The 13,495-nt window shown below is 47.5% G+C and overlaps 1 protein-coding gene across 1 annotated transcript in view; it reads right to left on the bottom strand.

Moving 5' to 3' along the window:
* The window catches only part of ITPR1 (inositol 1,4,5-trisphosphate receptor type 1), a 149,443-nt gene that overhangs the window by 60,051 nt on the left and 75,897 nt on the right, over positions 1-13,495 (bottom strand). Inside the window, exons 39-41 of the mRNA XM_048957818.1 lie at positions 10,388-10,417; positions 2,451-2,486; positions 796-846 (exon numbers count right to left, since the gene is read on the bottom strand). Of these exons, the coding sequence (XP_048813775.1) occupies positions 796-846; positions 2,451-2,486; positions 10,388-10,417 (117 nt within the window). The remainder of the gene's footprint in view (positions 1-795; positions 847-2,450; positions 2,487-10,387; positions 10,418-13,495) is intronic.

The raw sequence follows: 13,495 nt of genomic DNA, 5'->3' as shown, positions 1-13,495 counted from the left end.
AAAAGCAGCAGTTTCTACTCCTTGGTAACAGTACTACAGAGATCACCACTTTGTAGTAATGCTATGAAGATCAGAGCACACATGTGACTACAAGAAGTGCTGCTTAGCGAGCTGCCCGCATCCTGAGCGCAGGGGGTAACTCCAGCTCCTGGGACTGCCTCCGGGCTTTCCTTCCTAGCCATCGTGTTGAGTTCTATGGCACTGCGATGTGTACAATGTGCAAACACATCAGATGTCTGGTGGCAGTAAGGAAAACCAAATATGCTACCTAAAGAAATCCAGAAGCATTCAGTTTTATCTGCATGTAGCTTCAAGGTAAACCAACAGTAAGCAGCATACAAACACGATTAAACATATGTCAGTAAAACAGATGCAGTGCACAGATCAGGTGTTATCAAAAACCTGTTATGATTTGAAACGGTAAATCTTTAATACAGTTTAAGAGTGAAGCACTTATCAGTTGCTGCTAGGAAATTAATACATGTATTAACGACGTCAACTTCTTTATGAAGGGGCAGGTGGGGCCAAACAGGCAAATTCCATTGGCACCACTGGGTGCTGTAAATGTGACCAGAGCAGGATTCGAGGCTGAATCCCAAGCAGCCAAGCCTCACCCTTCCTCAGAATACAACAGGAGCTGCCCAGATGCCCCGTTTTGTAAACACTGCTACTAGCCTTGCTAACTTCAACAGGCTGACAACGAGCAGATAACAACAGGAGTGTCTTACATAACTTCACTGTTCGCAAAGAAAAGGTAGAGGATTAGTTCTGAACACGCTTGACTGCTGTACATACCCTTCTATGATCCTCCAGTTGCCTCTGTGGTAGACTTTGATCAAGCTCCTGCTGCTGTGCATGTAAAAATTTCCTTTTAAAGCAGAAAAACACTAAAGAGACACTAACATCTTTGCACTCATGGAAAATATTAAGGGAAGTCACGGCTGAAGGCAAGGGGGAGATGAGAAAGACCAACTGACAAACTGAACAACACATGAGCCCTTCCCTAGCTCCAACAGTACTCAATCAGTCTGCTCTGACACCGATCAGCAGAGCACATGGCATGCACGTGTGCCAAGGCATTCTCATGGATTTAAAGGAAACACAAAGTCTATCTAATTGTACAGGTACCACATGAGAGTTTGTCAGAGCTCAGACCATGCATTATGTCCATGCACACATAGACACGTGTACACACACACAAACACTCCCTTCCCACTCTACACACACTTCTGGTGGAAGTGAAGGCACTTGAATGCATCTGATCCTGGGGAGCCCTTGCCAAAACCTATGGGTTTTTCATCCCAAAGCCAAGGACTTCACCGATATATGAAACAAAGCGCCTTGGCACGTGTAGATTTCCAAATAAAATCTCTCTCACTTCAGATGAGAAATATGTAAAGAGAATAACTATTCGGGAACTTAGTACAGATTGGAACTTCCACCCTGTAAAGCAGTAATACATTCAAGTTCTTGTTGCTTTAAAGCATTCTGAAAACACTGAAACATTCTGAAACCACGCTATGCAGGGACCCATCTTAAACCAGAAGCCATCTTCCAAGCATCTCAAAGTCGTTCTGTGACCACTGAGAACTGCAACTTAGATTTGAACACAATTCCACAAAAATTGCATGTACAAAGGTTTAAAGCATCACAGCCTGCATTTTTTCCTTTGTAATTTCAAAACACAAACAGAGAATCAATATACTCCTAGATTAAGACTTCTGTATTGTTTCACTTGGATTTGCACTCATAAAGGATCCAGATGTAAAATCTACTGATGTAACCTCTGGGCATCCCACTAATTCCAAACCGAGCTGGGATTTCATAAATTTTTATGTCTTATCATCCCAGTTGATGCTGGGACGTCTCGAAAACAAAAAGTGCCTACAGCAGGTCACTAAAGAGCTGAGGATCTTCATGCAGTGAAGGGGCCATTAATTATTTCACTGCGGCCCTTCAAACAGGACACCAGGCTGTTCTGGAATTGTGAAACTTCTGCTAACTTCTTCCATCAGCTCCAATTCCTTATCAGAGGTTTTAAAGTGAGATAAGGGGAAAACAAAATTCCTTACAAGGAATCACAGAAATGAAGTCTTGGGCTGCTACCAAGGGAGGATTTCAGCAGATACTTCTCTAAGAGCCCCTCTATTAAAAGCATAAGATCAACAGCTGATAGGCCTGCACTACCCAGGACACATTAAGCTGCTTGCCCTTTGGGTCCCTAGCTTCGTCCAGGAACAAAAGATTTGGGACTGGTTTACATGCTTTTGTGTATTTTCTGAGTATCTTGCTGATGCTGTACCAGACTGTAGCACTCCAACCATACGTTTCACTGTCTACGCCACTTAAACACACATTTCACAGTTTTTTTCTAGCAACAAGACACTCCACCAGGACTACTTCAAGACACCAATATTTGCCTGTTGCACAAATATGGGTGGGTGACACACCTCTACGGAGCTTTCTGCTTCTGGAGGCTGCGGCAGCTATTTGAAAGTAAAATGCAGAAAAATTAGTCATTCTTCAAGAGTCTTTCATCTCTACAGAAATCTAGTGGTCAACACTTAGTGGAAGGGAACTAGCAAGCCACCCAACTGCACCTGAATCATCACAAATGAATTATGGCATAATCATCATGTACACCCTCCCAGCCACCCACCATGCTCCTAAGTTCTGAAAACGGAGCAGGTATACCTTGAATACCCCAAACTACTTTGCATAAGCACAAAGGCACGAGCTAAAAGCTATCGTTGCAGGTGCACAGGGCGCTCAACCCAGAGCTGCGCTGTTGGGCAGCGTGCTCACACTGCACACACAGGATCTGCCACGTGCACATGGAGAACAGCAGCACACGCATCACTGGAACGCAGTGCACGCATCCCCAGTGGGAAGCAGCAGCAAATGCTACGCATCACTAGGAGACTTAATATGCCAGTTTAAAATTTTCTGTGGATTCTAACCTAGAAATGTACTTTTTCTAAGATAAAAGACAAGTAATGCAGTACCAAATACAAGTAATGAAATATAAAGCTTAACGGCAACGACTTCTCAAAATTAAAACACTGACCACATTGAAACATTGATAAAGACAAGCAACTTTCATCTAGAAGAACTTAGACGTACAACAGAGACCTGAGCATTCAAATGGAACTGCCTACTTCATAGTGGGCAAATTGATTTAACCTCTCAGGAACAGAGGCTAAGAAATCAGGCTCTGACGATGCAGCAACACCCAATTAAGCCCGCTGCTGACTGCTCCATCTGCCCAGAGGGCACACAAACTAGACAGACAAATGGGGCACAGGCTGGGAGAGCAGCTGCAGGGCTTTAACCTGACATCCGCTGCAGTTAGGAAACACACAGCAGAGGATGGAAAACTGCTGGGATCCCAAAGCCTAAATATGGTGAGATCCCACTTCCCAGGAGGGAGCCAATGAAGTGATCCCTTCCCCTGCTCCTCGTGCAGGGGCTCCTTGGCAGGGAGAACCACTCTGTTCTGCTCCTAATAGCCTTTCCTCCTGGCTCCTTTGCACAGCCTTCGGTACACCGCTTCCTTGCATTGTCACCTCTCTTGGAAACCACACAAGCATGCAAACCATTTCTTTCTTGGCTAACTTGGAGCACGGAGTACTTGAGCCAGAGGACCAAAAGTTAACAGGAAGACCCTCATTTGTGCAGAGGAACACACAGTTCCTGCTCAGCGCGCTCCACTGAGCACACCCTTGGCTGCTTGTGGACTGGATACTGGGAAAGCTACATCAAGTCATTAGTGAGTCTGGGCACATTGTCCTGACACCACCAGCACAACCTGCTCTGAGGCAGAGCAAAAACCACCCCCTTCTTTATGGGTTATCAGCAACAGCACGTACATTGCAAGGGAAATTGGGCACCTTCCTTCCAACGGAGACAGAAGCTGGGAGGCCAAGTGGACATGACTACAACTGGATTTCAGGTTCCGAACAAAAGCTCAGGCTAATACCATGATAAGCCCCAGTTAATAAAACCTGCATGGATGCTTTGGGGCTGAAAATCAGTAGAGATGAAGAATGAGCACGAAATCAATTTGATCTTCCCAACTCAGACTGAAGAACAAATTCCTTTACCTTCCCACTTCAGCCCAGACAGCACGTGTGCACAGCTCAGCGTGTCAGGACCAGCCTCACAAACTCATCTGCAAGCAGAAGCTGCAGGCCTTGGCAGGGCTCCAGTGATCATTTCACATTACCATGGCCTTCAGCCACCTTTCAGTAAGAACAGACACTCCAAATACTGAAATCACTATTCTCCATGACAAAATGGGTTAAAACAGCAAAGAATTATTGAGCTACTGCGTGCTGCTTCACACTACCCTCAGTACTGCAAAAGCAAAGCACTCGCTTATGCTGTACAAGAAAAGGGAATGTAGATGGAAACATTCATTTTGCTAAACTCCCCATGCCTCAATATCCGTCAGTTCTGCACCCAGAAGAAATGCAGTGGCTCTGGGAAGGGTCACAGGGCCCAGAGCTGCAGGGCACCGCGCTGAGAGCTGTCAGGCAATGTCAGAGCTGGAAGGCAATGAGCAGCAGAGGCAGGGCGCAACGCCGTGCCTTTTCACCAGCAGCAGTAAAAGTTCCTTTCCACTTGCTGTACAGAAAAACCCCTCTTCCTTTTAAGTTTCCATTCCTACAAGGCTGGCAAGTAAACCACTCATCATTAGCCATAACAGGAGAACTGCATTTCATTTGACCCGCCGGTGACTGTAACGCCTGTACCATCCATTTCCCCAACACGGGCTGTGTGTGTTTCCCAGGGCTGTTTTTATCTGACTCAACAGTGGATGTGTCCACCTCAGAAACCACCACAGCACTGACAGCTCAAGCCTGAACTTGTTACATCTCAACCTACTGATGTATGGAAGAAGTTCTGGTCCTTTTTCTCTCTTGCTTATAGGAAGGTATGAAAGTTTTATTTTCATTTGCTTAAAAAAATAAATAAATTCAAGCACCCAGCACTGCAGGTTAAAAAAAAAAAAAGGAAAATGGTTTGAGGAAATACAGACTTTCATTTAGGTTTAAAGCCTCAAGATTAGTTTTCTCATTAATTTTTTTAAACCCAACAATGAGTAACAGTGCAGCACAGAAGCAGTGAAAATGCCTTAAGCACATTTAAAAGGCAGGCAGAGGATCCCATTCGTGCAGATGGGGTCTCCTCCAAATAACGCCTTCAGCAGCACAGGATAGGAAGCACCTCACATGGTTAGGTCAAAAATGGCCGGAAAACAGTTGTATCAGGAAAGGCTGCACACATTTGTGAGCACACGCATACAAACGCTTCCAAAGCAAAAAACAGATCCTCTTTTCTTCAGCCCTAATGAACTTCAGGATTTTGACCCCAAAATACTTGCAAGCAGAAAGCCTCTTCCAGTCCTGGACGCTTCTAACTTCAGAAGACTGGCAGGTGGCAAACCTGGGCTGTGCAATTTGCACAAGTAGATTACATTTTCCAAACCATGCTGTATCTCTTCTGGGTCATTTCCAGGTCTCAACCACACACGGAAGGGATCAAGCAGTGCAGAGCAATATGAACTAACATCGGTAGTGAGCAGCATTCAGGACCAATGCTGAGCACTGTGGAGTGGACCACATTAATAGCATGGTGCAGGAGGAAATGGGAGCTGCCCTGTGCTGCACAGGACGTTGGGTTAAGTGACAGAGCAGTGCCTCCTGGTCCTGAAATCTGTGTGTATGGCATCTCATTAGCAGGGTGGCGAGGAGAGACTTGGCAGAGAAAGAAGTAATAGGGGGAAAAACAACTAGAGACACATCCAGTGTCACTCAGGCCTCTGATAGCTAGGTTGGATATGCAGGTATCAAGAAATAGAGCGAAGATGTCAGATGCAGCTTAGCAGCCGACTGCCCTGCTTTCTCTGCCCTAACTCTGCTCCTCAGCTCCTGCCCAGGCAGAGCTCCAGCTGGATGCAGGCACTGCCCTGCCAGTCCTTCCCCGCACTTCTCCTTTCTTCTGAGCCTCTGTTCTCTCTCTGAAACACATCTGTGCAGCTCTTGAAACACACAGAGCAAAAGCAAAGCGTTGTCGTTCTACCAGCTATTCTGACTCACGACAGCAGACAAGAGAACCAGCTGTATAGCTGTCCTTCCTAAGTCCTCAGAAATAACTGACAGTTCTGCATGGGTTATGTGCTAAGTCTCCTATGTAAGGCCAACACTGTTCCCATGTAGAACCAAGAAGAGTTGGGGTGGCTCAGCTCTTACCAGCTCTGCCATTTCCATCTTCCCTACAAATTCTGCATTAGTAGTTTTAATTAAGCAGTGAGATGGTGCCATTTTTTCTTTTTCTTTTTACAAACAACTAGAAGTGTTCCAGTCTCCTTTTCCAGAGAGCTTACCAATTCCAGTTCCAGTTTGTGCAATAAAAACAGTCCAAAGATTGCAGGATCTCCGAAGGAAAAAAAATATAAAGCAGCCCACAAAAATTTATGAGAGCCTGCATTTCCTCTCCTGGAGACATAACAAGTGAAGCACTGTCTAAGAGCAAAATACACAGAGATGACCTTGGCACAAGCTCTCCCTGCGAGGAAAACAATTTAAAAATGCATCCCCTCAGCACTTAAGAGGTTAATAATTTTTCCAATTTCAGTAATCAAATATGCACAACATGGCCTATATTGTGCACTCTGCTCAGCTTCACAGTTCATCACTGATGAACAGCATCGTGGAGGTCGCTTCAGTCCATCCCTTTGTGCCAGGATTTTGAGTTCCCTTTCCACCTATGTGAAACCTTAAGACCAAAGCAAAGAGGGGAAAAAAAAAAACCAAACCCACAACCTCAAAACTATATGGAGTGGGCTTAAAGATGTAATTTGGTGATGATTGTTTTTTGGAAGGAACCTTTAGGACTTGCCAGTTCCAACTGTGTTCCAAGTGTGGGCTGGGTGCCCCTGGCAGCTCAGGCCTTGGGCCCCTCTAGGGACAGAGCACCCACAGCTCTCTAGGCAGCCTGTTAGTGAATTAAAAGATAAATTGATGTAAAGGAGGTATACTCAGTTCCGTTAGTTTCCTTCAAGTCCTAAACATCCTCAGCACCAAATGGAAACTCAGGTTGTCGTGGATGCAGGGCTGGGTCTCTCAGGCCATCGATGGGGGCAGGACCAGGAGCACAGCCCCACAGCAGCGTGCTGGAGCTGCCTGTCCTCACCCCACTGCAGCCATGGGGCCGCAGGGCAGCCATTGCCACAGCCACCAGCACAGGGTCGGCTGCTGGCAGCCACAGACCCGAGGCACTGTAAACAGCTCCACCGCCTTTATTGGCAATTACTGCTGAAGGTCACACATCAGCAGCGAGCCTGAATTCCAGGAAAAAAAGCTGTTCTTATGTAACTGCTGCTTGAATGTTGGCAGGTGCCCAATGGAGCAGTTCGCTGCAATGTGGCTGGGAGGGGAGAGGGGAAAAAAAAAAAGTAGGACATCTCCCAGTCACATTCAGCATCCTGAGCGTGCCACCTGCAGGTCAGCACTCAGACTTCTCACCTTTTTAATCAACAAGATTCACGTGCTCCTTCAGGACACCTGCACTTCAGTGCAGCACAGCCATCCACTGGGGCCAAGGGGAGCCCAGGGTGCAGCCTGGTGCTCGCAGCTCGGGTTTGGAACTGCAGAACCCACACTTATCATTGGATTTTGGCTTCTGGATGGGTTGGGGATCTAATTAAAAGCAAGCTTATTGTAACCAGACACAACAACTTTGTTATCACTGCTGGGCACAGTTTCACACCGGGTGGCACTTAAGAAAAATTTAGGTTGGTCTTGCTGGCAGCTTCCCCAGAAATAAAAACACAGCAGAGCAACCCTGAGAGGAGTACATTAGGAAAGGCTCAGCCCAAGGGCTTTTACAGAGACCATGAACCCCAAGGCTGGAGGCAGGCATCTCTATTGCTCAAGGCACTCGCACAGAGCTGAGGCTCCAAGCTCTGCAGCCCCTGCCTGAGCCCCAGCCCCAGGGCAGGTTGTGAGCAAAGCACTCCCCAGGCTCTGGCTATGGGTTGCTGTGGCTTTTATTTTTATCAAAGCAAATATTGTTTCTCCTCAACCTTAAGATACCTCTTCTGTTCTTCGTTTTAAGCCAGTCTCATGCAGATCCTATCCCTACAGCTCTACAGGAACCTGAAATCTTTGGAAACATTGCAAGAATTGCTTTCCTTCTTAATGCATCGTAATCCCTCTCCTCAAAAGAATCTTGCATGAACCCTGCTGCAGTACTGGATGCTGGAGAGCTTGAAAAACATCTACAAAAGCTTAAGAACTCCACCAGTTCTCCGTGGGAGAACTCCAGCTCCTTCCTGTCCCTCCTTCCTAGCAGCAATGCTGAAAGCAATCTCAGGATAAATCCCTCAGCAGAGAGCACAGAACCTGGCCAAGTGAAGGCAGTGGGATCAAAGCAGTGCTCGCTCCTGCACTGCCAGCACGCCTCGCACCGCGCTGCTGATCCTTCCTGCCCTGCAGGGGATTTCCTGCCCCACGGTGGATTCCAGAGTTATTCACCTGCTGAGAAAGGCACTCCCTTTCTTCACCCTCAAATGCTAGCAGGGGCTGCAGCTCCTGTTCTCTTCCTGCCACAAGTCTCTGTGACAAATGCATGCACCTTTTCACATCGTGGGGTTCAGTGAGTCTGGAACACCCCGCATTGAAAATGCCCCGCATGAAGCAAGTGGAGAATGTGAAGCTCAGACTGCTCGTACCATCACAGGAACCCTCAGAAATCAGGCAGCTCTGCCCTCAGTTATTTTACTGGAGTCTTACCCTGAGCGAATAAGGAGCACTTCAGCTGGTCAGAAAAATTACATAATGCAGAGTTAGGCAGGGAGGGCATTTATTAGCTCTGCTGCCACTAGAGATTGCTGTGTTTTTTGTCACACACGTGTACCATGGCCAGGGGTGACAAGCTGAAAAAGGCAATGCTGGGATGCCTTCGGGAATCACCAGTGCTTCCAGACCCTGCTGGATCCCCTTCCCACACACCCAACACCTGTGCCTTCCAGTAGCTGCTCCACCACAAAGCGACTGCATTCCAACGCTGCAGCCTCAAGAGCAGATCCCAAATTGCTCCACACGCTCCGGCTGATTTATTGCAGGCAAAGGCAGTGCATTGCAGCCAGAAACTAAGTGAGAAAGAGTTTCATGTTATGACTTAATTTGCAATTAAACAATTCATGGTTTTGTCTGAAGGTTCTCCAAGACGAAACGCTGCTGCTATTCTGGGATGCGCCGCACAACCTGGGGGTCCAGCACCTGACGGAGGTGTTTATGTGCCAGCAGGATCATTTTTCACAGAGACATTGCTGGTATGCAAGCCCCAGGTAAGACGGGGAAAAAATCTCATTTAAAAAGTAGTCGCTATTTCAAATGCGATGTGGTTCTCCTCAGAGAAAAGTTACCCAGATAAATGCAGCTGATCAGCATCCAAATGGAGTTCTGCAGAAAGCGCCTTACAGTTCATCATCTCTTCCACTGAATAAACAGGAGCAGCACTGTGAATATTTTAAAGGGTTGAATTTTGTTGCCTCTAAATGGTCGGTTTAGGAGATAACACAGGAAACAAAAAGAGGAAAACGCTTCCATCTCCCTGGCATTTCAATGAAATAAGGTGCTAATCCATCACTTTTGAGCATCATACATTTATGCAAAAAGAATCCCAATATTTGTGCCCACACTGACTTTTTGGGTCTGCCTGAGGAAGCTGCAGCAGCAGAAGCAGCTCAGACCTTGGCAGCTTACCCCAAATGTGCCACCTCTGGAGTCCTCAGAAAGCCTAATTTCAGTAGAACTGAAAGCCCTTCTCCACACACAGCCTTCCTGCCTGCAAACAACGGCAGCAGGCCCAGCACAGAGCGGTGCCCACTGCCCTCCTGCTGCTCCTTGGGAACAGTCCATGTCCCACTGCCACGCAGCTCAGGCAGGGGCTGCTCCCACGGCCTCCCAGCTTCTTCCACTTTCTCTGCTAACACCATTAAAACATTTGTCCTTCCAAAGAGCTGACAGAACCTGATCACAGCTTTCAGTGCTTCATTGCAGCTGAAGGCCGATGCTTTGACAGTGCTCACAGCAGTTAGTGCTCCAGAGACACTCAGAGATGGTCCCAGACTTGAGGAGAGCTCCTATGGCACCAGGAGACTGCCAGAAATTCTAACAGCATTTGGACTGATGCTGCAAGCTGCGACACATGGAATTAGTTATGGTAACTATTCCCACTATAGACACATGGTGGACTGAGATCTCCACTACTGCACTAACACAGGCATACAGGGCTGGAGACAACAGGACAGGTCACAGGCTGCTCAAGAAACAAACACCATACAAACAACACCGGAGAAGAGAAATAAAATTAAAACCTCAGCATTATCCAATTCAATGGTAATCTGCTGGGAAAAAAAGAGGGGAAGAATTGAAAGCAAGCATTAGTAAGAGAAATTACAAACAAATCTTACATTAGGATCCTATCAATCATTTAACACTGACACCACAGCCCAACATTGTGCTTATTTCACAGCATTGCTTTGCCCCAGGCGTGTGAGGGCAGCTGAGCTGGGAGGTCGGCAGTCGGGTTTCCAGTTTGGAACAGGAGCAGAATTCTGAAATCTAACAACTGGAGAGCTGAGCTCATCATCTGCTAGGCAGCGGGACGAGGTGCATGAATGACATGTTTCAGCTAAGTAAGAAATGTGGGTCTAGCCTACACTGTCAATGGAGCAGAGCTTTCAGCACACCGAATGCACCGCGGTGCGCTCCGCATCGCCAGGAGCGCCTCAGAGCGTGCCAAGAGCAGGAGCCTTCAGCAATATGGAAAGCTTCGAGCCTTCCCACAGGCTTCTGTGCATCTGTGCTCTCACCACGCTTTTTGCATGCTGCAGAGGAATCCCAGCTGTTTAATGAAGGTCTGAGCTAATGGGATGAGGCAGCGCTGTGCTCTACGCTTCCACCTCCGGAAGGGCCAGCACACGGGCCAGGAGGGTGAGGCACTTCTGTTTGTGCTGGAAGATTCAGTGGGAGAGGAGGAGTGGGGCCTTCAATAAATCAGACTGTTCCAGGAGCAGCACTCAGCACGCCAGCAGAACCGCATGCTGTGCCCAAACTGGCCCTGAGCTCCACTGCTGCTGGGCACTGCTTGCAGCAACCCCTCACCTCCAGCTGCACAGCGGGGATGGTCGGCACGCTGCTCACAGCGCTGAGATCTGCTGCCTGCCTCTGGGCCTCCTTGCTTTAGAATGGGCGGATAAGATTCTTTTCCTTCTTCTTACGCTTCAGGATGAATGCAAAACCAAAGGCATTGCCTCTTAAGTGGTGACTAAATCCAGCTATATGAGCACAGGGGAGAGCCCATGGTTACACTCCTCACACCCAGGCAGCAGCTGTCCTACACTGCCAGCAGTCTATCTGTAAGCACTCAGCTGCTTTCTCATATTCAGAGCTCCACTTCAAGGGATGTTCTTATTTTGCATTATGTAACTGATCTGCTGTAATGCATTTTCTACACTTGGAAGCCTGAGAATCGTGTTGGGCTCTCCAACAGAATGGTGTGTCCCAACAACTGCATCCTCTGGAGATGCCACTTTACCCAAGTTTGTAAAATTCTAAGGTACCCTTGTAAGTGAGTTTCCATCCAGAAAAACCAACTGGCATATTGCACTAAGAACTCGAAGCTTTTATTTTTTTCACATATAATGTCCACCATTTATATTACACCAGCTGACCTTGAAGAGCCTCTCTTGGCTGTTTTTTAATGGGAGAATGTACACTGATAAATTCATTAATACCAAATCTGAGATTGTGTTTCAACTTTTATATCCCCTTGCTTTGGGTACGAGAAAGTGTCAGCAACCAACACCTGATCACCTCGCCCAGCTCCCTGTCACTGGAGCAGCCTGACTTGTGCTGGCTGCAGCCAACCCCTGCCAGACCTGACCTGCACAGTACTGCACGTCTTCATAAACGGACAGCGGGGCTGAAGACTTCCAGCTGTACCAAGGGGCTGAGCAGAGGTCAGCAGATTGCCTCAGGGCTTTGTAGAGAGAGGGTTATGATTCAGCACAGGACCCTGACACTTGTGCAGAGGAGGACAATTCATGGAAAACAAGCTGAAAGCTGCAGCTGCCTCATCGTACTGATCTGCTTCCCCTTTCTCATCCCACCTATACATGTTTCTTCCCTGCAGCTTATTAGGGCCCTTTCCCAAAGTCAATGAGTTTATCGAAAAACACTGCTACAGCAAAGTGAAGGTGATTCCTTAGCAGCACAGCACTGCAGAACAAATGTGCAGCCACAGCCTGGAGGCGGGCTGGATCTGGAGAGGTGCAGCACATGGGAAGGAAGCACGCCCTGGCCATCCCTGCCCTCTGGGCACTTTGCTAACAGCCTCCCTCCATCCCGCCCTGCTGCACTCGGTTGCAGCCCACACATGTGCACGTGCACAGCCACATGTGTGCAGCCTCCCTGTTGTGTTTGCTCTGTCAGCTCCTCCAGGTCTCAGCCTCCTGCTGAACAGGCAGCAGAGCACTGTGTTCTGCTCCTGCATCCTCCTTTCCAGCTATGCCAGACACAGCAGAGGTTGCCTGGGCCATCCCAGGTGTGCATTCACCTGGTGATGCCAAAGCTTCCTCTGCCTTCACAGCTTCTCCCTTTCTCACAGCTGCAGCTATAGCTACAAACAGTTAATATTCATATTATGAAGCTGTCTGAGCTCTAAAGCTTTTGCCTTTTTGGGCTGTGAATCTAGCACTGTGCAGCAACTTCAAACCCTACAGCACGTGCTCGTCAGACACGAGACACCATCTGCTCCCAGGCACAGGCTCCCAGCTGCAGGGAGCATCCTTCCACACCACTGCTTCCCAGCCCCAGCTGCCAGCTCTGACCTCTTGGTGAGCACGTTCACCCAGAGGCTGTGCTGCGTGCTGCTCTGCTGCATGTCGTTAGGCTGGGTTGTTTAAAAAATGTAGGAGATGCTTTAGATTGGGAGTTTGAAATGGACTGCAGGAGCATCCAGATTCCCAAACATACTGCCATAGACACACGCTTCCAACTCAGAGAATTGGTCTGTAGCTACAGGAAAACATCCCTCTCAACTAGACGAAGGAACTGTACATAGGAAAGGCAAAGAAGAGAAAGGAAAATACAGGGGTGGCTGTACAGACAGTTTCCATCTGTAACTCACAAGATGATGACTCAGATGTATGTAAATTAAAATCAAACCACTAAATAACCTCTCATTGCAAGTCTATGTGACCTGGACCCCAAAAAAAGATAAAGAGGTTATATTCATCGTTAAAAGGTAACCACTGTCAGCAACTGCAAGAATTAGGAGTTAAACTTGCAAATTTCAAGTAGAAAACAGAACCAGGCTAACCTTTCCAATTCTATCTGAAGTTGTTAACTGAATAACAATTTTTTGTTCCTTCTCCAGCACAGAAATGCTTACACATACAAAACAGCTTGAAGAAGCCGGA

Source organism: Lagopus muta, chromosome 11 (genome assembly GCF_023343835.1).
Source record: "Lagopus muta isolate bLagMut1 chromosome 11, bLagMut1 primary, whole genome shotgun sequence".
Taxonomy (NCBI): Eukaryota; Metazoa; Chordata; class Aves; order Galliformes; family Phasianidae; genus Lagopus; species Lagopus muta.
Note: the sequence above shows the minus strand (reverse complement) of the source record. Positions and strands in the feature narration are given on the sequence as shown.